Source organism: Lissotriton helveticus, chromosome 5_1, assembly GCF_964261635.1.
Source record: "Lissotriton helveticus chromosome 5_1, aLisHel1.1, whole genome shotgun sequence".
NCBI lineage: Eukaryota > Metazoa > Chordata > Amphibia > Caudata > Salamandridae > Lissotriton > Lissotriton helveticus.
The window spans coordinates 142,978,568-143,004,806 of NC_136065.1; the positions used below are offsets into that span (position 1 = coordinate 142,978,568).

Here is a 26,239-nt window from a genome sequence, read left to right on the forward strand (position 1 = left end):
ATGAAAGATTGTATATCTCTGATCTGCCATTACATGTCACCATGCCATTTAACCAGTTCTTACTTTTCTGGAGGGGTGGGGGGGCGTTTTGAGTGATTCCACACCAGTAGATAGCATCTCTAGGTTTTGCCAACAATAATGCTATTGCCTTAGGTCGCTTAGTTACACAAGGGATTCATTTCACATAGAATCTGCAGTCAGTGCCTTTGGATCAATTCATCTAAGAATAATAGTTGATATAGATTAAACTATCTATTTCCAGTAGGGCAAGACAGGCGGACAGGCTCAGGCTAGATGAAGAAACCCTGCCTGGTATGCCCCACATTGCGAACAGCTATGTGACTTGAAGGAGTCAATTTTATGTCGGTTCTAGGGAGTGAAATATTCTCTATAAAGAAACTTCAAGAGAACTAGCTCATGTTAATGGTTAATGGAGATCTTCTTTGTTTGCATACAACAGTATTTCCACTTTGCTTTTATCAGTTCATCCCAGATATCCGACTCCCAGGACTACCTGCTAGAAGTGGGGCTTGCCAGTTCAGTTTAAGAATGGAAGTCAAACTATACAGCCACCTGGTGGAGTCCATGGATTAGAGCAATGGGGATAGTGGCACAAATGCAGATGGCTCACCTGAGTACCTAGGGACCCTCTCCAGCGTTGCATGTCTTACTGTAAACGTAGAGACACCAAGGAGGATGTGGTCACATTTATTCTTGAACTGTTCCAATGTAAGAAATATCCACTCAATACAAAGATAAAACTTAAGTAACTCTGCTTTAGGTAGAGTCTGCATCAATTTTCTTTCTGTTGTAAGTGGGAGTTGCGGATTTCGGGCTAGAGGAATCACTAATGCGTATAGAAATTGTAGTTTGGGTAGTAGCAATAAGGTTTTCCATATACAACAAGTGGCCACCACTGTGACCACTTCCCCACTAGGTCTTGGCAGACGTGTTGGTAACAAGTACTCTAGGGAGATTCCATCTCTCCATTCCCTCTCAAGCATGAGGAAGAGGAGTCTTGGTCAGGATGGTACCAATATCAAATATGAGGGCATTGGGCCACTAAGTAATCTTGCTCAAGATCGGTCACCTCAAACTCCCTCTTGTAAAAGGGAAATATCATGATTTCTCAGCTTGTCATCCGATGCCTGCCTACCCAGACAAACGTGTCAGCAGTGATCGAAGAGTTTTGAAAGAAGCCGTATTAAGCAGAAGCGGTATGTTCATGAATATGAATACGAATTTGTGAAGGTTCGCATCTTTATTAGGCCCGTTCTACACGCTAGGGCAAGGACTATCCAGCTTCTAATCTAATCTAATAGCTCTACTGTTAAACTGCAGTTTAATCTTACATTGGCCTCCATATCTCAATGCAGTGCAATCCCAAAGTACTTAACCGAGTCGTCCACCAATGTAAATCGGAATTTTAAGCGTGCTTTTCAAAGTGGAGTAGGTGAGCGGAAACAACTCTGTTTTATTCCAGTTAATCAATATACCTGAGAAGCCAAAAAGCCGGATTACTTCCTGAATCCTGGGTGAAATGTTATCGGGGGCTTTCGAACGAACAACAGAATCACATCAGTATACATGGAGAGGAGCAGGAGTTCTCATCTAAAGCACCTGTGCTTCAGTAAATGCCAAGCCAGAGGGTCCATAGCCAAGACAAAACAGGAACAGCCATTTCTTGTGACCCCTGGCAACAGATTTGACATCCATCTATTTACAGAGACCCTGCAACTGCATTAGTGTAAAATAATCCAATTATAGTGATAAATGGTTTCTCTAGGCGATATCTGTGGAACGTGGCTGTCAGAAAAGGACATTTTCAAGAGCTAAGGGCCTTTTGTGCATCCAATAGGACAGCAACTGCCTCTACTCTAGAGTTCAAATGGAGCTGCACAACAAATACTGTGCATAAGTTAATCGCTGTGTATCTATTAGGGAGAAAACCTAACTAGGCAGGGGAGATCATACCCTCTAGGAAGACAAGAGGTTTGCTATCACTTTGGCCAGGATCTTACTGTCCAAGTTGAGTAGTGACAGCGGGTGGTATGATGCACACATTTTTTATTGGTGTCTTTATCAGCTTTCGGGAGCACTATTATTATAGTCATCCATCATGTCTATGGTAATTCATCAGCTTCCAAGGCCTCTGAATATACTGCATGGGGGTAAGGGGCTAATGTGTGTGTGCGTTTTTTTTAATAGCTTTTTTAGTACTCACAAACTTCCAATCATCACAAATATTAGTGTACATACAATTCGATCTCATGATATCAGGTACATATTAGCGAACTTATTGTCAATCAATCATGTCAATTGCAGAATTATTATTCCTAGACATTTCCATTTTTACAGTCAGGGATATACATAAGTCCCCTCGATATGCATTCCACCCACTCCACTTTTAATCACATTTCTTGGGCTAATGTGTTTTTGTGTGCCTTATGAAACCCGAAGGATAGTCCATCAGATCCAGGCACGTTTCCACCTCCTAGATTATCAATAGCTGCCTTAATCTATTTCAGAGAAACTGGCTCATTCAAAACTTGCCAGTGAAAATTCACTATCTATACGTATGCTATATCATCTAAGCAGTTCTCAGTATTGTCTGTAGTTGGAGCTTTGGTGAAGTATACAGACATTCAAAGTACCTAACAAAGTCTCCAACGATCTCTTGTTTAGAACTTAGGGTTTCACCACTATATCTTTAAGGTTCTAATATCTGGGTCGGGTGTCTATCCCTTTTTAAAAGCCAGGCCTGCATTATCCTAGAGCATTTTCTCTCTCTGTGCTTCCTGGCTCGTTCATGTTTTCCCTGGTTCCCGCGTTCCTAGACACTAAGTCGCCTGTGTCAGAGCACCGTTCAACTTCTTTGAGTCACGGCCAGCTACCCTATGGACCGAAGGATGGAGCAGTTGCATTTATTCCACATGTTTACTTGAAAGGCTAGATGTCAACCTTGTTAATCGAAGTCAGTAATTGGATGGTGCTATCCTGAAGAGACCCTCCTTCCTATTGGTTTCATTATGGGGCAAATCGTCGACATTATCATGGGGTTTCCCCTATGGACATTGCTCTGTGTGTGTATATATATATATATATATATATATATATATATATATATATATATATATATATATATATTCAGAATTGATCAGTTCTACGATGTGGATACCTTATGTCACCAGGATGTGTGTGTGTATTATATATATATATATATATATATATATATATATATATATATATATATATATAATTATTTGTATTTCCGCACAGCGCACATTTTGCACCATGCGCAGTCTATATTGATTGTTCTACTTTTGTATGAGAATGTTAAGAGATTATATGCCACACTTAAAAATAGGTTGAGTCCTTTTATTTCATTCAATCTTTTGATATACTATCATACCCATTGTGGAATTTGTGTCATGAGTATGACAGAGCTGGTTTAAAGTGTTGCCCATGTGGCTGCTGGGTTTGTTCCTAGTAGACAACCTCAATATCTGCTTGTTCATGCTCTCTGTAGAAAATGTTTAATTTCGCTGAGCTAAGTGCCATAAGGCATCAGTACAGTCCTACCTTCTAGACCCTTTAATCCCATTCCATGATCTCCAGTTCTGCGAGTATTGCTTTTAGGATACCGGCATGTTTATCATTTACGCCTCCTATAAAGGCTTTGAATGCTTCCCACAGTGTGGCATAGATGGACACGGAGCAGGAGTTCTGGTGGAAAAATTCTATAATTGCAGAGGGTTATTCATCACACAATAGGTCCTGAAAAGCTTCTGCAGGAATCTCCAGTAAGGACCACTCAACCAAGAGCAGCACATGGATAAAGTTGTGTTTACATAGAAGTGATTGGATAGTGTTTTGGACTTATGTCAGATAGACAGAGCACAACCTCCTGGGCTACTAACCAGTAGTTTATGGGCCACATGTTATGGGGGGCTTGCAGCATGAAGTGTTTCCACAGATCGTGTAGTGTTTGTGTGTGTGAGACTCTACTCTGGTATCGGTATAATTCCATGTCCAGCAGTAGACCTCGTCTCACAGCAGGAGGTACGAGGCTGCTCTATTACTTCATATGCAATGGATTTGGTTAGTCCCACTTCCTCACTGTTTATTGATGCAGCCGGTTGTCTCACCTATTTGCCAAGACTTGGTATCCTGGTTTTTGTTACACTTGTTGATTTGGCATATACCGCACTTCTAGTTAGCCGTTGTGGGATCCCGACGGGCGAAATGGGGAAGCACAAGGGAGCTGCCCCAGGGCCGGCAGTACCCACGATGGATTCTCTCTTACAAAGGGCAGCAGAGATTCTCAATAAAGAGATAGAATTGGTGGCCCTGCAGCTTTCCCGCTCCCCTGTAAATCTTTTTCTTCCAAGTCCTTCAAGAGTTACTTCATCTCGGGCCTCCAAGCTGGATTTAGGATCCTTACTCATCTACTAGGAAGGAATCAGATGGCAGGGACACTGGGGAGGGCCGCACCGAAAAACATGAGCCTAAAAGACCAGCACAGGGGCCAAGGCAGCTGATCCCCCGAGACAGAGGTCTTTTACCTTACCTTTTCCACCGGAATCCACATCGTATGTAGTGGTATTGGGGAACGTCCCGGTGCTTCAGAAGATTTTATCAATTAAAAAACAAAGTCCTGCACTGATTGAACTCCAATACTGCACTGGGATTAAGGGCGGAGAGATTCATCAACATGATGTGTAGAGGCACGTGGGTTGGGAGGTCCAAAAAACATTTCAAATGAGACTGTTATTATCAATTTTGTAGCAGAGAGAATCTTGTTTGCAGCTATCAAAGTAATCCCTGGGGTTCTGTCTCGACTATTGAGGCCCTCCCCCTGGAGTACTTAAATAGTCCCTCTAGTATCGTGCCAATTTATGGAGGTTTCCTGTTCATGTCCAACCTGGTCGGCAGATGGTGATTTATGATATACCCATTTCTAATACTTTTGCTCTATTGGAATTGCTGGGCACTTGTGATCGACTCCCTGTGGCTGATTCAGTGGAGCCATCAATCTCTAGCTCTCAGCTGGTTCCGGGCTCTTCAGCTTGCCTGTAGGACAGCAAGGCTTGTAAATTTGTATCATGGAACATAGCCAGGTTGGCAAGCAAGTTCTCCGACCCAGGCTGGAGTTTATTTATAAAAAGGATTCAATGTGATATGCCTACAGGAAACACGGTCTAATACGAACAACTTTTTTTTAAAGGAATACAAGTCTTATGTTCTGCCTGTGGCCCCATTGAGGGCAGGAAGATCGAAGTGGGGGAGAATGGGGCTGGTAACCTGTTTTTCCTTAGCAGTTCAATGTAGATTTGTGGTGTTGCCTACCGATAATCCTTGTTCGCAGGCCATGTCATTTCCTGTGGGTCAGGTCATTTGCTGCTTCTGAATTTTTGCAATGCTTCTTGCGCCTTTCCTGATGTCTGTAATATTTCTGTGTTGGGCTCCTTTCTAAGAAATGGGATTACTAATACCCCGGGCTATAGCAACCATATGCTTACAGGAGACTTCAACATTCACTCATGTAGGGATCTGAACGGTTCAAATTCCAACGACAAGGGCTGTCCTCGCTCAACGGGTATGCACCTAGAAAATATTAAGCAGGGAGATCTTCTTAATAACTTAGTAAATAAGCTCAATTTAACCTTGGGCATGTGAAAGTTGCACCAAGTCAGGCAGCCTATCATCTCCACCTTTAAAGGGAGGGGAAGTGACTTGTTTATTGATTTTATTTTTGTTTCAACCCACCTTCTTTCGTTTATTTCAGATTTCCCTATAGAAGAAAGTTCCTTCAGTGACCATAACCCTTTGTGCATTAAGATTAGCTGGACTCTATTAGTGAAAAATCGGATGACAGCAGATAGTAGGATACTAGAAGCCACGGATAAGGGTAGAAGGCTAAGGTGGGCGCTGATAATCCCAGACCTTTTCTGAGTATCTTTCAGCTAGGTGCTAGGGAGCTAGAAATGTACACAACCCTGCAGGCAGAGCTGGGGAAAGTTCTGGAGGCTTTTTCAATCATTGCTCGTGCTATAGAAGATCTTCTAAAGGCTCCGTCACTACGGCCTCGGGAACAGGCCTCAAGATGGTTTAATCTCAACTGCTCACGTGCTGCAAGGAAACTGAGGGAAGCATGAGGTAATAAACAGAGGGAGACAGATTCGTTAATAGCCTGTAGAAAGCTGTATAAAACAGAATTAGCAAGGCTGAGTTGAGGTAGGAGTCTTAGAGCGAGCTCTCGAAGGCAAGTACCCTAAAGAATAGCTCCAAGAGTTGGAGCATTGTAAATAGGCCTTCTTGGCAGGAGATATTGCACAAGCTCTCGAAGTGCATATCACAGAAGACGAATGGGTAGGTCACTTTGAGGAAATGTTCCAATGTCCATTAGATAAGAGTGGATCCCGTGGAATAGGTATAGGGAGGAAGTAAGAAAGGGTACTGTGGGGTGGTCCAAAAATATGGCACCAGGACCCGATGGGATTCTCCAGACCTTTCATTATCGAACCCGCAGCTGTGGGTGCCAGCCTTTACCACATTTATTAACACAGCTATTAGAGCGGACCCGCTCAGGACCTAGGCTATATCCACCATTGTCCTAGTTTATAAAAAAAGGTAACAGATAGCACCCACTGTTATATAGGTCAATCTCTCTGCTGGATTCAGTGGTCAAGGTGGTTGGACGCATCCTATTGAACAGTTTGACCAACTGGGCAGACAATGACATCTTAGCAGATGCCCATTATTGATTCCGCGCCTGGGAGGTCAACAGTGGATCAATGCCTGAATTTGTTCATAATCCTTAACAAGTACATATTTGCCCGCCCGGGTACCATTTATCTGGCCTTTATGGACCTGTCCTCCGCTTTTGATCGTGTACATAGAAGTAACCTATGGGAGACTTTGTCTATGTGGTCGATAAAGATATTGGCCTCTTTTCTTTACAAGATATTCAGAAGGACACCCAGCAGAGGTACATTACACCAAAGATCTCAAGGTTACTCGGCAGCTCCCAATCCAGAAAGGGGTCTGATAGGGATGCATATTGGCCCATTTTTTTATTTAACTTATACATTAACAACCTGGAGAAGGTACTCATGGACACAAGGGTGGACTCATACCCCCCCACCCCAGGTGGTCAACGCAGTCTGCCGATATTACTGTATGCTAACAACGCAGTCCTCATAGCCTGGACCGCAAGGGGGCTGCAAACACTCCTTCGTGACATTCATAGAAGATCGGGACCTGTTGTTTAACAACTCCAAATCATTTGTGATGCAGATGGGACACAGCTCTAGGAAGTGTTAATTTTAAGGTATGGTCTATTGTAGTCCCAAAGACTACTGTTTTCTCCTATTTGGGGTTCACACTGGATGCCAATTTAAACTGGAAGCGATTAAAAAGTAGAAAGCAAGGTGAATTTTTATGGGCACATGCTGCGATATTTAACTTGGCCTTCTGTTTGGGTAGAAAACCGACAGACACTTGCAGATTTAAAGAGCCAAGTGCATTCCACTGTTGGCATATGGTAGCGAAATCTTGGGTTATATTGCTCACGAGTTAAAAATAGCTGAAAATAACTTTGAGACGGCTCTTAAGTGTACCCCAAGGCACTTCAACTTTCATAGTACATGAAGAGATGGGTATGGCCTAGCTCTCTGACCTGTTGTCTTTTCTCCCCCTGTCTCTAATGATCAAAACTTGGTTGGGTAACAGAACCGCTCTAAATAATGAGATCCTAAAGGACTGTATGGCCCCTGACCATGTTTATTATATTCCCTGGCTCAATTACATACAGGAGGGCTTTATGAGTCTAGGAAGAGATAATGTCTTTAGCAAGCCGGAATCAAATCAGCAGGAAAGACTTGATCTGGGTTAAGGAGGCCTTTTTTAGACAGCGGGAGGCAGATAGGGAGGATCGTGAGCTAAGGAAGCCCAGTATACGTAGATTTATCTTTTAGTAAAGAGTTCAATTTACAGAACCATACCTCCTAGCACTTCCCAGCTCTTAGGATAGTTTCTTGATGACCAGGTTCCACTTTGATTTATTCCATCTTCTTCTTGCCTACCCACATGGGCGTAATAAAAGCCAGATTTTGTTGCCCTGTGGTTGAGACGGCAAGTCTCCACAGGATATGTTCCACTTTTTTTAATGTTTAGTAGTTACTATGAGGTACTGAAGAAGACCTACATCATCCCTATTTTAAACAAAAGGTAAATTTTAGACAAGTGCGTCCCGCTTTCATTTTTTAATTAAGGCTTTCAGAGAGTACCGTATTTCATGTTCTTAGTTTTTCAAAGTCCGCAGTGAAGCTTAGATCCAGCTGTGATAAATTGTCAAGGGTGGATTATGTATAGATGTAAGATAATTTTAGTATCCCCTCTGACTCTGTATTTATTTGTATTTTTAATTATGTGTGTTTTATCGAAGTAGAGTACCTTACAGCAGATGTTCGACAGCTATCATGTTTTGTGGATATTTTGTAATCATGACTTATGTTTTTTTTTTTTTTTACAAAAGCCGGATAAAGTATTGTTGTTGTTGGCACGTTGTGACCTGTATCACAGTCAACCGTTCTCTCAACTACACACTGATCTCCCCAACGGTCAGTACCAAAGTTCCCATTATTTCAACTAACCCAGCGATATAGGCATTGTAGTGGTTATACATACTGCAGTGGCTTAATGTGCCTGCCAGTGTTCGTTCTCTGAAAAGGATATGTTTACAACTTTTGATGATCAGCGGGGCACCACTCACATTGCCTTATTAAGGGTGCCTGGGTCTCACTCCAGTCAAAAAGATGTTCCACTGCTGAAAGAAAGCCCGGCAGAGTCCCAAACTAGGACACTGTCCATTTCCATCTCAAACTGGTCTGGAGTAGCTCTTCAGGATTGCCTGTGCAGCGCAGGTCTCAAAGATATTATTCTCCATCATTTGACCTCGCCTCAGGACTCCAGGATCTTGCAAAGGGCAATCAGTACCTGATCAATGCCAATGGTACAGCATTGGATATTTGATGCACTCCTGTTGCCGAATGCTTTACCTCTGTGAACCTCTGTCTAGCTTCCTGGATGGCAATGGTGAAATCAAGATATGTATGGCTATGGTCAAAGCCGTTCTTTGTCCTCTGCCATTCTCTATACATCATTCCCTGAAATTGGGGAACCTAGCAATGATTGGGTGAGTTTGAGCCGCTGATTGAGTCCTGATTGGTTGGTTCTCTCAAGCACACAAACGTCTCGGAGAAGATAGACCGGACAAATTAATCAGCCTGGACGTTTTCCACTAAAACAGCTGAGTGGTTCATATTTGGCGACACCCTCTATCCTGACGTTACTACACTGAGATCTGGATTGTAAATCTTCATTTTTAGCAGCTATGACGGTGACTGTTTTTTCCATTTTAAGTAATTTCTTGATGTTTGTCTGGTGTTGTTGTCTTCAAGGTCTGATATCCAGTGTTAAATTCAATCTAGTCAAACATTCTGGCAGTCTATTCTCACAAATAGATATATTAAGGTGTTATTTCATCACATCAATTTTGCGATCAATGGATCAGAGGGTGGCTTGGAGATCAAGTAAGATTGCAGTTGTATACCCTCTAGGGCCCTGTGTATCCGAGGCCTCCAACCTAGTCTCAGGTAGTAGCAAGGCTGCTGCGCGCCTCTGCTGTTTTCGTTGTTCAGAGACTAATTTGCTCAGACTCCGATTGCCTTTACCCATGAAGGCAATCACAATGGTATCTCAGCACGTTGCTCAATATTCACAGGTCAGGTTGATGCGCCTTCTCCCAGAGCCATCTATTGAAAAGAGGATGGGGCTTAAATCAACCACACAGGCTCTCAATCGCTCAACACAGGTACCAGCAGACGGCTAGTGATTGTTCCTGCAAAGTGGCTGCATCACTCCGCTGCACTTTATCACTTCTCAGCCAGTATATCCTAGGTCTGTAGTAGCCACGTCGAATAGTACGATAGAGAATAGCTTCTTCCATCTGCTGACCACCTTCAGTTTTCCACGTGAATTGGCTCCTCCACTAGCCTGTCATAGCTTCACCACCAGTCTCATATGTGGAACCCAGTCAGGCACTTCACCAGATAGGCCTAATGCCCAAACCTTGGGTACTTCTACAAATTCCCCAGCCCTGTGGTTGCACATTGCCAGAGCCAACACAGCCATCCATAGGAACATACAGGAATCAGTGTTTTACAAGCCCAGGAGGAGAGGACGGTAGGGATTGGGGGGAGGGGAGGATTCACAGCCACCACTCAGCAGGTGCTAGCTACTCTCAACCCAGGTATGATCTACAGTCATGGTGGGCCACAGGTAGTATGTTTGGATGTGCAGGCCCCTAGGCCTCCGGGGAATCAAATTATACCAGGCCCAGGTGCATATTTAGGCCTGACTGTAAGCACTCTCACCAAGGAAGGGGCGAGATAAGCCACAGATTTACCAGCTGAAGTGGCCAGGCCTTCAAGGCTCTCCTCCACCAGTGGGGCCGAGGTCTGTCCTCAGCACCATTAACAGGCCTCGGTGATCAATGTAGCTTTCCATCCATGAACTGTCGGTACCCTGTGCCCAATCATACTTTCTCAGTTATGCCTCCACAAAGGGTTCGGATACCACGCTTATATAGAAGATTACAGGCACGGACTCAGAGCTCCGTGTTATGCAGCAATCTTGGCTGTGGTGTAACCACGCCCCTCCACTTACAGATCTGTTCGTGTCATCTGGCAAGTGAGCTTCATTTTTTCCTTTCCCCATCAGCCAGCCAATTTTCAGTGGAAACCAACTTCTACCACTCTAAAAACAATTGAAAGTGAAAATAAAATTAAAATAAAATTAAAACCTTAGGAATTGTTCGCCTAATTTCTTTCTTGTTTCTCTTACAAGAATTAGCTAGTAGTTTGAGACATTAAATAAAGGCTAAATATACTGTTACCTTAATCATTCAATAGATAGATGGTAAAAATTAACTCTTATGATTATGAACACCTAAAACATTACTGTATGTTTAAAATCACAACGCAACCAAACTAAGGAAGAACTGACTAGACACCAGATATGCCCTGCTTGGCAACCTATGTATTTCTGTTTAACAAGTAATTGCTAGATCACATATCATACCACAGAATTTGGTTTTGAGAAGAGAAGCTATTCTGGTCTTCCAGAACTTTTATTTAGCTCCAGATTTTTCTTATTGTTCTATACTGCCAACATACAATACGGAAGATCATCAGCATGATGCACAAAATGGCATGTCATCACAAATCATGGCTAAGCACAACTTGTCAGTCAGCTGCCTTTTCTCAGTGTGCACAAGCCATATTGTCCTAGCAAATTGAAAGCATACATGCTTTCTTTACAGTGCATACTGCATGACTTTGAAAACTAAAAAGAGTCCATGGAAAAGAAAACCAATACTAGTTAATCTAACAGAAAACCACAACTCAAAAACAGTACTCAAAATAATGTACAGAGGTATTACCACTAGAATGAGGAGGAAATAAAGACAAGATGTTCGAAAGTGATGGGGCCATAAGTCACTCCAGTCAGAAAGTCCCTAAGCAGTGAGAAAGACTGGAGGACACAATTGTAAAATTGATATTGTAGTCATGAATTACTATGGGGGATAAGATGGATCAGGGATAAAACAACAGGTCAAGCTTTGTCCTGTCCGTCTTAAATGAGTACTAATAAAGGTTTATAATCGAATCCCTAAATAGGGAACACCACCCTTTGTCCTTACTAACTGTAGACTATTCACAATTCTTGTTGGAGGGAGGATTTAATTTATTTTGAATCCAACATCAGAACCTATGGTCATGGACTCTGGTCCAAATTTCACAATTTTGAGTTTTATAGTGCAAGTGTCAATTCTTAATAGATTCTGCAATGTAGGAAAATACAATTCACAATGTTAGTTCACATACGGCTGAGACATTTTAAGGGATTATATACTTTAATTCTGAAAGGTCAGATATTTCAGAGTCAAAAACAATCTATTTCTGCACTGTCAATTAATGCTCTGAGTAAAACTAAATCTCTAGGCCGTCTTCAGTTTTGCAGCAACATTTCAAACAGAAATCATTTCCAAATGTGTGCTTCCTCATTTGGCTTTCCTACGTCTTTTGAGTAGCCTAGACAAAAAGATGTTATTGGGATCATCATGAATGCTGCAAAGCAGTTTTTCTGAATGTTTGGCATTGACAAATTATGATGTCAATAAATAATTCATCATACATATTGAGAGAGGCCAGATAAGTCTTTCAAATGCTAAGAAACTAAGTAGGTTTGAAAAGACAAGGGCATTTTGCACCGTTAGACTGGTGAAGAGACCTGATAAAGCCCCAAACCCCTGCTAAGCAGGGCTGCTGAAACCTCAGTTAATTTCATGTCAAGGTCTTCTGCTCATTAAGAACGTTGGATAGATTTCTTGTTTAGGAATGGTATTATTTCAAGTGCTTAAAATGTATCTTGGCCAATGTAAAAATACAAAAGGTGTATTAAACTTCAAACACCATGAAAAAAAACCTCCTCAGCAATACAACCTGCTATAGTCTAGAACATTACTTAATTTTCAAACCGGCCAACAATGTAAAACCATCCACCCAACCAATAGCAGAAGTTCTGCTACACCATGCGCATCAGACGGGGTCCTTTAAAGTATCTCCATCATGTACCATGTTACATTACTGTGGACACTCCTCTATACACGTGCAACGTTTCCCAACAGAGAACATATTTTCTTTCTCCAGTCCACATTAAATTGCCTTACCAGGAGGCCAAGACATTTATTTCATTTAACACATATCCAAACATCTACATCTGCCAAGGGATGTTCATCAAAGTCACATGCTTAATCATTTATAAACTGTGCTCTTTGGTATTATTGGGCTGATCTATTAAAATGCTGCACCTCAACAACTTCCTTGTCCATATCACTTTAAAAAAAAAAGTATTTATTGAATTTGATAAGCATTGAAACAAAGATTCAGTACAGCATAATATTGACTGTGGTTGATGTTGATATCAGGTCCATATACATGTATAAGTCATCAAAACAATTACGACAATCCTAAATAATGGGGGATAAAGAAGTGCAAATGCAACACTGTTGCGTCGGTGCCTACCTAATGGACAGCTGCGTTCCCCCACTTGCCCCAATGCATAGAGGGGTGTGTGGCTGTGGGGGCGGCATCTCGCGTGTCCTGTACAACTAATAAATATGAGTGGAATGGCTGCCATCCATGTCACTTAAACTTCATAAAACAACCGTCCAAATTATTAAGATTCAGAAACCATAATTGGTTGATTGTGAGGAAATTGGGTGTAACATATGGTGTAGTTTTGCGACCTAACCGTGTAAACCACTTACCAACCAAGTAGTTATTGCCCGTCAACCCCTCAGCTCAATCGGGATAGCTGTGGCACTGAGCAGCAAGTCTTACACATAGGAACTAGTGTAAAGCATTTAAACAATTAAAGTAAATAAAATCGACGGAATAGTCAAGAAATCCGACACCAATTAATAGAAATAGACTGTCTTTCTGTAACAATATAGAGACACTAGAAGGAGTACGATCCACCAGAGGGCTCCGGAAATATGAACTTTACAAATAATAATAAATCCAAGCATTTTTATTGAACCAAGAACAAGCCAGGGCAAATCCAACGAATTTGACACATGGACACTTTTTCAAGGAAAACTTGGGTAACTGTCAATGCGGTTCGGTAAAGTACTTGGGACAACCAACTTTGGTAGGGAGTAAGTCAGGGAGAAAAGCAAGGTCCTTATAAACAGTTACCTCCACAGAAGAATCCGCCTTTAAACCTTTCCAGGCACTTTATTCATGTTTTCAATAGATTCCTAAGAAGTGGTCCTTATGCAAGGGATGAAGGATGGTGAAGCTGCTCCAAGGATGCTGTGGCTGCGAAACGGTCGATGGTGGTCTTCCTACAGGGATTCCTCGGTCCACGAAGATGGTTGCAGGGTCGACGTCCCACAAGGTCCTCTCAGGTTTGGCCAAAGTCAAGAAGCCACCGGACTGCAAGTTGCCCACAGTCGAGATCATACACCAATCCTCCCTGGGTCAATAACTCGCCTTGTGAGGGTGCCAGCAGTTCTCTGACAGCACTCCCGGGCTCAGCGAACTCAGGTGCAACCCTGTTCTTTCTTTTGTAATCTTTTTTGAAAGACGTTTTTTAAGGCACCATTGTGTGTATCTTTTCCATTTCGCTTGTATAACATTTCTTGTTGTTGGTTTCCTAGCTTCTCTCAGGACAGCCATTGTGCTTTCTGGTAGTTTGAGATGTGCAAATTCTAAGTCCTCAGGAACCATGCCACTAGGCCTAAGCGCTCTATTTCTGGATGAAGCACTTTCCCGTTTTGCATACTTATCAAATCTTCTTTTTTGGAAGTTTGCGCATTGTTCCTCGAGACCTTTCCATTATTTCCGAGAACAAAGTTTGTCTGGCCCACTGTGGTGCAATGAGTATCATTGTCATTTTGCTGATCCTGCATTTGCTGATCACTTTGTTCAGTAGTTAGGGGGAAAAGCGTAAACAAATATCCCTGACCATTGCGCATTCCCTAGGGACTGACTGCAAGGTCGCCTGGATGAGAAGTTTTGCCATTTGGCATTGTGGGGTGTTGCAAATAGGTCTATTTGTGGTGTCCCCCATTTCGTGAACATCCTTTGCACTTCTGTTTGATTTAGTTCCCACTCGTGGGATGATGTTTGTCTGCTCAGTCTGTCAACTTCTATATTGTCTTTTCCTGGTAGACATTGCTATAATGTCAATTCCGTTTACGTAAAACATTGTTTTAAGACTACGAATACTGTTTTGAGCTCCAAGATATTGATGTGTTTCACTGCATCCTGCTGTGTCCACAATTCCCTTACTTCGAGGTTGTTCGTGTGTGCTCCCCATCCTATTAGGGACGCATCTGTTATTATGGTCACTGTTGGAGTTGGCGGTTTGAAAATTCTCCCGTGTGCTATGTTTGTTTTGTTCCACCATGCCATCTTTTGATGAACTTTGTGATAACCACTAGATCCTCCCAACTCCCTGTTGCCTGGGACCACTGTGTCAGTCCATTCCTGAAATGGTCTCATGTGTAGACGAATGTTGGGAATTGAATGAATGCATGAGGCCATCATTCCTAGTACTTTTTCCACGGTCCTGACTGTCAGATGATGCCCCCTCTGGTATAGATGAGTCTCCTTCAATAGGGCTGATCTCCTTTTCTCGCTTGGGAATGCTCTCCCTAACACTGTATTTATCTCAGCGCCTAAGAACACCTTTATGAGTTCTGGTTCTATTGATGATTTTTCCCAATGTATGGAGAAGCCCAGCTGAACTAGTGTCTCCATCACTTGTTCTATATGCTGTTTGCATACTGTAAGAGTTTGCGCTTACTAACCAGTCAACCAAGTAGTGGGAAACATGAATCCCTGCCTTCTGAGATGTGCTGCTACTGCTGCTAGGCACTTTGTAAATGCTCTTGGTGCTGATTTTAGTCCGAAAGCGAGTACTTTGAATTGGTACTGTTTTGGTACACGACAAATCTTAACAGCCTCTTGTCCATTGGGATGTGTAAATACGCATCTTGTAAGTCTATTGTTGCCATGTAATCTCCTTTTTGCAATTGAGGTAGCACTTCTTGCAGTGTAGTCATTTTGAATCTTTGTGTTTTTATAAATTTGTTTAGAAACCTTAGGTCTAATATTGGCTGTAATGTTTTGTCCACTTTTAGAATTAAGAAGTTTGTTGAATATACTCCGTTGTTCTTTTCTCTGTGCTGGATGTGCTCTATTGCATGTTTTCCCCGTAGTTCCTGCACCTCTTTGGCTAGGTGTGATAATTCTTCTTTTGAATGTCTCTTTTGCTTTAACCTCCTGTTTGGAGGTTGTTTCATTAACTTTATGCAGTAACTGTACTGTATTATGCTTAAAATTAATTTGTCTGAGGTTATTTCCATCCATTTTTGCAGGAAAACGCTTAGTCTGCCTCCTACTGGTGTGGTATGTTGGGGGAACTTTAAACTGGTTTGTTTTTGTCTTTCTATATCTTGCTTTTCTGTGTGTACCCTTACTGATGTTGTTCGTGAGTGTACCTTTTTGTGAGTGCAGTCACTTAGTAGAGGTTTGTTGTCCACCTCTTTGTGGCTGACCTCTGCCACGGGGACTCGAAAGGCTGCTCTTCCTTGGTATTGCCAGCTCTGCTGCTGTCCCTGTTGTGGACCCTGATTTCCAGCTTGGTACATTTGTTGGTAAACTTGATGTGAGGTAGTAGGTGGTGTGTACCTCTCCCCGCTGGTCTCCATGATCTCCATGGTCTCCATGATGGTGTGCCTCTACGCATGCCTCTGAAATGTAGAGCCCCCATGGACCTTGCAGTTTCGTTATCCTTTTTTAATTGATTGAGCTTTTCATCAACCACACTTCCAAACAATTGCTCCCCATTGAATGGTGAGTTAATGATGTTTCTTTGCTGGCTTGAAGCCTGAGATTCCAAGCCTTGCGTTCCTCCTTTCTGTGATACCAATCATCATTTGTCTGCTTGATGTTTTAGCAGCACCTAGGGCTGATTTTAAACATGTATTTGCAATGTTTTTCCCCTCTTTCACCAGGTGGCTAGCTATTTTTTGGAATTGTTCAGGTAGATTTCTTAACAATTCTCCTACCTTCTCCCAATGTTGATAAGCATATCTGTTCAACAATGCATTTGAATTGGCTATGCGCCACTGATTCGTGCACTTCTTTCCACCTTGCTTCCTACCAGGTCCATCCTCTTGCTTTCTTTGTCTGGAGGTGGTCCCACTGTAGTTGGTACATTTGCTCTTTCCCTGGCTGTTGAAGTAATAATAGTGTCAGCTGGCACAGATCCCCTAATGTATATAGGATCCTTACATGAGTGCTTATATTTCTTTTCTGGTCTTGGTGTAATAGCCTTGCATACAGCAGGCACTTTGAATGCCTCTTTACCTTGGTCTAGCACACTTGGCAGCATTGGGAGGAATTGATTTCTGGATTGTGAAGGCATCTGTCTCTCTAATAAAAAAACATGACTGTGGTTTTTGTTCCTCCAGTTGAATCCCATAAGTTTCAGCAGCTTTTTTAATCACCAGATTATACATGCCAATGTCATCTGGGGGTGATGGCCTTGAAGGATATGTTTCCAGAGCCTCCTCAGGTGATTTGGGGTTGAGATCTTGCCATTGGAGGTCTTGATTCTCAGAGACCGCCGATTCTGCATATGTCTGTTTGTCTTCCTAGACGTCTACTCCAAAGAAGACTGGTTCTTCCTCTTATGCTTTGATCGACTCAGGGGTTGTCGGCGGTATTAGTTCTTAGACGACCTTTTCGCCTTCCGCATTTTTTGCTTTTGGCGGTATCTTGAATTGCTTCAAGCTTTCGTCGAAGTCTTTTTTTACGTAGCAAAACATTAGCCATTTCGGCTTCGAACCTTTTCCTCTCTCGGCCGTGTGTGTTTAATTTTCGGCTTTCCATTTTTCGTCTGTTGGCGCCGAACCGGTCGTCGACACTTGTTTGAGCCTCTCTTTTTTTAGATGCCGAAGCGTCGTTTTCCAGACTGTCTTTCGACGTCTTTGTCTTTTCGAGGACCTTTGCCTTTCCGGAATCCTTATCCAAGAACCCTACGGTGTGTTTTTGTTTGGATGCAGCTGCGGTCGCAGAATGCTTCGATGCCGAGGCTGCCTTTGGTGGTCTAGAGTCTGATTTTCGAAACTCTTCTAGTTTTTTTTGAGGTCGATGACTCTTACCTCCTTCGAAGTCTTCTTCTCAACCTCCATGACCAAAACATCTGTCCTAGTCACCCTCTGGCCCTTTGGCAACGTCATCTTCCTCCTCACTGGAGCGGCCCAGGTCTCGCAGTGAAGGCGGTGGTCCTTGGCCTTGCATGTTTTAGTTGGCTCGTCGCTGCTTTTCTCTCACCCTCAACGTCTTCGGGGGTAAGACGGAGCAGGCGTTATAGCCGTTGTTCTGATGATCCAGCGGCAGGCACAGGTTGCAGACCGGGTGTTGATCGTTCTGTGCATACTTGTGGTGACAGTTCTTGCAAAACTTGAAAGGTGTCTTGTAAATTACAGCGCACAGGGAGCCCCCTGCATGCGCATTTTCCGATAGTCAACGAAGATCTTGTTTTTCGGCCCTTTGTCGAACTCCAGTCGTCTTGGGTTGAAAGTCGAAAAAAGTCCTACCAGTGTTTTTGTTTTTCCTTTATTTTCATCGCTTCTTCTCTCCAATCTTGGGAGCTCCTTCCGTATTGATCCAGACCCAACGACTGAAAAAAAGAACCTGAAGATGGTGAGCAAAGGTGGGAGCTTATGGTGAGCAAAGGTGGGAGCTTATGGTGAGCAAAGGTGGGAGCTTCCGGAGGAAGCACGTCGAAGTCACACAAGGACACCAAATTGTGATACGTCAACGCCCACCAACAAAAAAAAAAGAAGAAGAAGAAATACTACAATTCCGGACCCAACCACTAGATGGAAGAATAATGCACAGCATGTGAATCCAGAAAATAAACACGCTGCAAAACTCGCCAGCTCTCCGACAGCACTCCCGGGCTCAGAGAACTCAGATGCAACTCTTTTTGTGAGTTCTTGGTGCTGCGCAGTGGTAGCAGCTTGAAGACTTTGGGCTACCAACTTGCCCCAGCACGCTTTTTCGGCTGTTGCGTCCTTGTGATGCAAACAGGAGGCCAGTCAGCTGGCCCTTGGAGTCTTCTGGCTTGAGTGGGCTCTAGAAACAGCTTTAATTGAGCAGGACATGGCAGGCACAGACCCGCTCTTTGCTAGTGCAGCAGGTGCAGTCTTTGATGGTGCAGCCACTCTTTGCTGCTCCCTCGTGCAGCAGGCAGGCCTCCTTCCAGGTCGGTTGAGATCGGAGGTCTGGGTGTCAGGGGTGCCCCTTTCATGCTCGGAAAATGCCCCCAAGGCAGGATGCAGTTGGTAGCCAATGGGCTAGCAAGTTCCCTCCCAGCTAGTGACTACTTCCTGAGAAGTATGGAATCTGCCTATCCCAGGATGCACCATTCTGCCCAATGCCAAGATGGAGACCCCTCTGAGTGTTCAGACCTCCCTAGCTCACTCCTGTGATTTGGCTTCCTCAGGGCTACACGCCCTGGGAAAACTGGTTTGGCAACTGGTTTTCCCGCTCGTCTCCCCATGCCAGCCTTTCTGCTTACACAATGGGGCAGCCCTCCTCCCTAGTGTGACCTATCTGTCCTTCAAAGGCCAGAGGTGAAAAGCCATGTCTTAATCTCTTTCCGGAAGGAGAGCAGCGATGGGCTGTTTTTAATTGTAATTGGGAGCAGATTCCATGCCTTAGTTGCATACATTTGACTTGGGGGAGCTCCAGGGCGGCACACACAGTGCTGCAAGCCCTGGGGTAACCCCTTTAACGTACATGCCTTGGGTGACCATATACTAGGGATTTACAGGTAAGTTGGCCATTTCTAATTGGGTACAGCCAATTCTGTATACACTTTAGGGCCAGGGCAATGACATTGAGGTGAGGTCAGATTAGCATTGCTTCAGTGTACTACGAGTCGAAACACCAGCTGCATCATTTGAAAAAACATGGGGTGACCATACAAAAAGAGGCATTTCCTTACATTGATCCTAGAAGGGAATAAAACCACTTTCATACTTGTTAGGTATAGTGCATAAAATGGAAATATGTTGACCTAGACCAATACTAAAAGCAATGTGCCAATTAGCAGCTAAAAATATTACATTTTTGCTATGAAAAAGGGAAATATTTGAAGATATTCATCTAAAAGGGTTCAAACAATGTTACAGGGGGGCTTACCCTTTGAGAAGACGATTCTACTTTGGAACCTTTGCTAGTCCCTTGCTTCTGGCTTGTGTCAACTTCAGGAATGGGGGGTGGAGATGGCTGTTTTGAAGCTGAATTGCGCCTGCCTGACCCCATGGAGTGCGTGGATGATTCAGACGTTGTTCGAGATCGTCCACCATACACCTGCACCCCAAAAAACATGAATGACAAAGCAGAATCCATAGGTCAATGAAAACTGCATGCATCTTACAAACTGCTGCACTTTGAAAGATCACTGTAAAGCCTTATTCACTAACATGCTAAGCATACACTATAGTTCAATATCTAAAGTCATACATTTAAAGACAAACTATTAGAAACTGAATGCTACATACTTTTGAGCTTGACTGTGTTTAGCGTTATGCTGAAGTGTATTTGTTGTGCATTTCATCACTAGTTAATGAACTACATTTACCTTACTAATAAACAGGAGAACACACTGATTTATAAATCAGTCGCTCAAAAGATAATTACTAGAATAAAAGGAAATGTCTAATTACACATTTAAAATAACTGTACATGGGTTTAAATGACCCAAGACTGTAAAAATATGCTTTACCTTGCTTCAGTTCCCAAAGTTAAGTAAGGCATTTACAAACAATATCTTTGAGAACTTGTATTTAATTATTTGGGAGTTGAATGTGGTAGCATTCTAGAACTTCATTTAGAAGGGTGACAGGATCAGCCAACAGGCGGACAACAGTTGGGCCTGGCTCAGCTTGACAGGATGCATCTTGCTTGAAGATATATGAGATGTGTATGGCTTCGGATTTAGCAGTATATTTTCTGGTGCTCTTTGTGAGCTAGCGTGGACTTGGTTTCTAGGCCAGGTACGCTGCCAGGTCTGCCTGATTTATTGAGAACCTTAAGGGTGAGTGAGACAGAGAGGACTGAGATAGATCCCTTAAAAAATGTCCTGGGGAAAGTACTCCGATGCAACCATTTAAGCACGAGGTGTAGCTCCAAGCTTGTAAAAACTAACATTTTCAAATTATATGTGCTTTCAGCATTAGAGCCGGCACTGCTCATTACGCTGTTACACTGGATATCCTCTGTTCATTTGTGTTCTCAATAAATAGCTATTTTATGGGTATTTTTCCTTTAAAGCAGTCTAACAGGAAGAGGAACTTCATCAGTGTCAAAGTCACTCAAGAAGTTTCGGGTCAGAATGGATGGAGCGATTTGTGTGCCCTCATATGCAGCATACATTCAGCTTTCTTAGCAAGTAGGCATTTGCTTTGTGTTTCTCTATATATTTTACAGCACATGAAATGTTAGTGCATTCTCACTTATACTTAATGTTAATGCCTCTTGCATGATGAAATGGTCTCTTTATATATTGTTTCAGTTTCCCAAAACTTGGCACATATAATTTGCTTTAAGGTCAGTAAGAAACCAGGAGTAACCAAAGATTTTCCTAGCACCACGGACGCCGATCCCATCATCAGATACACACTAGGATCAGCATTGCCAGACCTAAACTCCAGCGCTGGCCGGAACTCGACCTTCCAAGTCTGAGCCAGGATCTATTTTGTTCAGCAAGTTCTGTGAGGAGTAGAATTAGGAAGGATCTGAGGGTCCTTATGGCTATCAGAACCCCATAGAAGAGCCCGAAGACAAGTGGCATGAGGAACTGGACCCCTCCCCAGACACTGGCCTAGTCTCTCCTCTTGGTGTGGCTATGGAGAAAGGGGCTTCATTTGCCATGGTGGTGAGGAGGTTAGCTAAGGTTCTGGAACTTAAGTTTCACTCAGTGGCAGTCAAGACAAGCATCTTGACAAACCTGATTCAGCTCAGTGTCGCCCCCACAGAACCTCTCCTTCCTTTTAATGAAGCAGTCACAGATGTCCTACTTGAGGCATTGTTCAAGCCATTCACAGGGGATTCTATGAGCAGGACAACTGCCTGCCGCCCTCGGCCCGCTCCGGGGGACCCAGCTTTCCTCACTCAGCAACCCACTCTGGATAATCTGGTTGCCCAGGACTCCATCTCCTAAGTGAATCCTGGTATGTTTGGTACCACACCACCTGATAAGAAATCCAAGAGGTTGGATACATTTGACCAGAGGGTGTTCTCTTACACGAGCATTGCATTGCGGTTGGTTAACACCACAGGCCTCTCAGGCCGATATACCCCCATAGTTTGGGATTCAGATGTGAAAATGCTGCCCTTGGTCTCGGAGGAAGCCTGAGTGATATGGACCCAGGCTATTGCCAATGGCAGGGAAGCAGCACAACTCACAATTTGCTGCTGACTGGATACAACAGACTTGCTAGACAGAGCAATTGCGTCGTCAGTTGCATTCAGATGCCATGTCTGGCTGAGATCTACTACCTTTTTGGGGGATGTCCAGGCATAACTTATGGACATGCTCTTCGGTGGCACAGACCTCTCTGGCGATAGGCAGCCTTTTCTGAAGCTTTTTAAGGACAGCCAGACCATGGACCCACGTCAACCCCATTCTGCCTTTCGCCCCTTCTGGGACTATAGTTGGGGCTACTAACCATGTCCATTCCTGCACAGCCACCAAGGGCCACAGGTTCCTCAGTCCTTTTCTAGGCATGGAAACAAAAAGCCTAGGGGGACACACAGCCAGAGGTAAGAAAGTGCAGGCTCTTTTGGTCAAAGGAGTCGTTAAGAAGGTGCCAGTAGCAGAAGTCAGCTGTGATTGCTATTCCCGCTACTTTCTGGTGCCCAAGAAGGGCATTGGCCTCTGCCCTATTTTAGATCTGCGCCTTCAACTTCTTTCTGAAAGAGAAATTCAAGATAATGATGTTGGCTCAGGTTCTGTCCGCCCTGGATCCTGGATGATAACGCTGGACTTGCAAGACACCTACTTTTAAATCCCCGTCGTACCTGCCAACAGACGTTGCCTTCTGTTCACCGGGGGCCACAAGCATTTTCAGGTCACTGTGCTCCTTTTTGGCCGTTCAGATGTTCACAAAAGTGATGGCAGTGGTTGCAGCACATCTGTGGAGCTCAGGGGTTCCAGTCTTGCCAGTGCCATGACAGATGGCTGTTTAAGGCAGGCTCACCCCAGGCAGGGGTCTTCCAGCTACAGACTACAGCGGACCTCCTGCATTCACTGAGATTCACTATCAACGTGCCAAAGTCACACTTGACACCCTCTCATATGTTCCTTTTTATCTGAGCCAGTCTGGACACAGTGTAGTTTCAGGCTTATCCTCCAGAGCGTTTAATCCTGGATATTCAGGCTATGATTCCAATGATTTAGGCACTATCCTAAATTTCAGTGAGACAGACTCCGAGGCGTCGGACTTCAAGGTCTTCTACATCCTGGGGCAGCCATCTAAGAGAGGGGGAGATCAGAGGACTCTTCTCCACATCAACCTGTTGAGAGTGATTTGGCTGGTATTGAAAGCCTGTCTTCCTTCTATAAAGTAAAGGCTGGTTCAGATGTTCACAGACAACACCACCGCCACTTGGAGGCCCTGTGCCTCTGAACATGGCTGGAATGTCAGGACATATTCCTGGTGGATGAACATCTGGCAGGTTCGCTGAAAGCAGGAGCAGACAAACTCACCCGTCAATTCCTAGTGGATCACGAATGGTGTCTCCATCCGAAGGTGGTGCAACGTCTCTTCAGCGATTGGGAAAAACCTTGGTTAGATTCATTTGCTACAGCTGAGAACTCGTAATGTCAGCCCTTCTGGGCACTGGAGTTTGCAAGGAGACACGAAGATGCTATAGTCTCGAGTGGAATGAATATGCTACTTACCAGTATGCATCTGTTCTTGGCATGTAGGGCTGCTAACATTCATATCTTTTGCATAGATCGCCGCCTAGTGTTGGGTCCGGATGATCGCACATTGTTGTCCTGGAAGAGTCTTCGAAGTATCCTGAGATAGGTGGCTCCTCTCCTGGACTACAGTGCGCATGGGCATCGGCTCCATCCCCAGATTGTTTTTAGCCATTGTGGCAGAGATGGAGTGAAAAGTGTAAAGGATGTCCGTGCTAATGATTGAATGCAAGAGTATATCTGCAGCTGCGACAGGCACCGGGGAGGAGGGTGGGCGATATGAATGTTAGCAGCCCTACATGCCAAGAACACATGCATACTGGTAAGTAGCATATTCAGTTCGAGGCATGTGGGCTGCTAAATTCATATCTTTTGCATAGAATATATAGCAGTCCCTCCATTAGCGGCGGTTGCCCGCGCCAGCTGCAGAAACCTGAAAAAGTGTCTTGAGAACAGCCTGTCCTACAGCTGCTTGCTGCTTGGAATGCACATCAACACAGTAGTGTTTTGTAAAGGTATGCGGTGTAACCCATGTGGCTGCTCTGCAAATGTCTTCCAAAGGAATGTTCCCCAGGAAAGCCATGGATGCCCCCAATTTGCGTGTGGAGTGCGCCCTTGGGGGTATTGTTAAGGTACGTTTAGCTTTTTGATAACAGATTTGGATGCACTTAACAATCCACCTGGCTATTCCTGCTTTGGAAATAGGGTTGCCTTTGTGCTGTGGCGAGAAGGCAACAAAAAGTTGTTTTGTTTTCCTAAAGTGTTGTGTCCTGTCAATATAGTACATCAACGCCCTCCTAACGTCCAAAGTATGGAGCATTCTTTCCGCCACCGTTTGTGGGTTTTGGAAGAATGCGGGCATTTGGTTGAGATGAAACTGTGACACCACCTTCGGAAGGAATTTGGGGTTAGTGCGTAGTACCACCCTATTTGGATGAATTTGTATGAACGGCTCCTGGATTGTGAGCGCTTGCAGCTCACTGACACGTCTTAGTGACGTAATAGCAATAAGGAAAGCCACTTTCCATGTTAGGAACTGGAGTTCACACGAGTGCAGTGGCTCAAAAGGTGGGCCCATCAGCCTGGTGAGGACCACATTGAGGTTCCACACCGGAGCTGGCGGTGTTCTTGGGGGAATGACTCGTTTCAGACCTTCAAGGAAGGCTTTAATGGCAGGCACTCTGAAGACAGAGAGATGTTGCCTGATCTGAAGATAAGCTGCTATGGCGGATAGATGGATCCGAATGGAAGTGTACGCTAGATTGCACTTGTAAAGATGTAACAGATAGCAAATGATGTTAGGGATAGATGCATCTAGCGGGTTTATGTTATTGGCTGTACAGTGAAGGACGAATCGCTTCCATTTTGCAGCATAGCATGCTCTGGTAGTGGGCTTCCTTGCCTCCTTGATGATGTCCATGCATTCTGGAGGTAGGTGAAGGTAGCCAAACTCTAGGACTTCAGGAGCCAGATCGCCAGGTTGAGCTGTTGCGGATCTGGGTGCTGAATGTCTCCATGGTTCTGCGTCAAGAGCCTGGGTGTTAGGCGCAGCCTTTGATGCGGCACCACTGAGAGTTCCAGAAACGTGGTGTACCATGGTTGGCGTGCCCACGTTGGAGCAACTAGGATGAGTGTCATCGAGTGCTGCCTTAGCTTTCTTGCCACCAGCGGTATTAGAGGTGCTGGTGGAAAAGCGTACGCAAATCTGCCCGACCAGTTCATCCATATCGCATTCCCCTGCGACTGTGGGTGAGGGAACCTGGCGGCAAAGTGTTGGCATTTTGCGTTTTCCCTTGTGGCAAGCAGGTCTATCTCTGGATGACCCCACTGCTGGAAGTACGGGCGGAGTACTGATGGATGTAGCTCCCACTCGTGCATTTGATGGCTGTATCTGCTGAGCAGATCCGCCATCTGATTGTCCTTGCCCGGGAGGTGTTCTGCCATGAGGAAAATGTTCCTTTGAATGGCCCACTTCCACATGCTCTGAGCCAGATGAGACAGCTGTGGCGAGTGGGTGCCTCCCTGTTTTTGAATGTAGTACATCGCTGTCATGTTGTCCGTCCGGACTAACACTACTTTGTTGCACAGATGTACATTGAAGGACTTGAGCGCCATGAAGATTGCCATCAGTTCTAGATAGTTGATGTGCATCTTCTGTTGCTGCGTCGTCCATAGTCCCTGCACTGTGTAAGTGAGCACATGAGCTCCCCATCCCTGGAGAGATGCGTCCGTTGTCAGGATAATCTGTGGCACTGGCTCCTGGAACGGTCGGCCCTTGCAAAGGTTGTGTGGATTCCACCAATGCAGAGAGTTGTACGCCCGACCGGTAACCAACACTAGGTCTGTCAATTGTCCCCGAGCCTGTGTCCACTGATTTGCTAAGCACTCCTGGAGCGGACGCATATGTAACCTTGCGTGAGGGACTATGAAGATGCAGGAGGCCATCATGCCTATCAACTGCATGAACACTCGCGCTGGAAGCGAGTGTTGCGGTCTGAACCTTTGGATTAGAGACTGTATGCTGTCTATCCTGACCTTGTTTGGCTGAGCCATAGCAGTCAGGGTATTTATTGTCGCACCCAGAAACTGCCGCACA

At 44.2% G+C, this 26,239-nt stretch overlaps 1 protein-coding gene across 6 annotated transcripts in view; it reads right to left on the reverse strand.

Moving 5' to 3' along the window:
• Nucleotides 1-26,239, reverse strand: part of SEC16A (SEC16 homolog A, endoplasmic reticulum export factor) — a 421,944-nt gene that overhangs the window by 98,298 nt on the left and 297,407 nt on the right. For all 6 annotated transcript variants that reach the window (XM_078641918.1, XM_078641921.1, XM_078641919.1 and 3 more), the window contains 2 exons: nucleotides 19,857-20,027; nucleotides 10,732-10,821 (listed from right to left, as the gene is read on the reverse strand). In XM_078641918.1, the coding sequence (XP_078498044.1) occupies nucleotides 10,732-10,821; nucleotides 19,857-20,027 (261 nt within the window). The remainder of the gene's footprint in view (nucleotides 1-10,731; nucleotides 10,822-19,856; nucleotides 20,028-26,239) is intronic.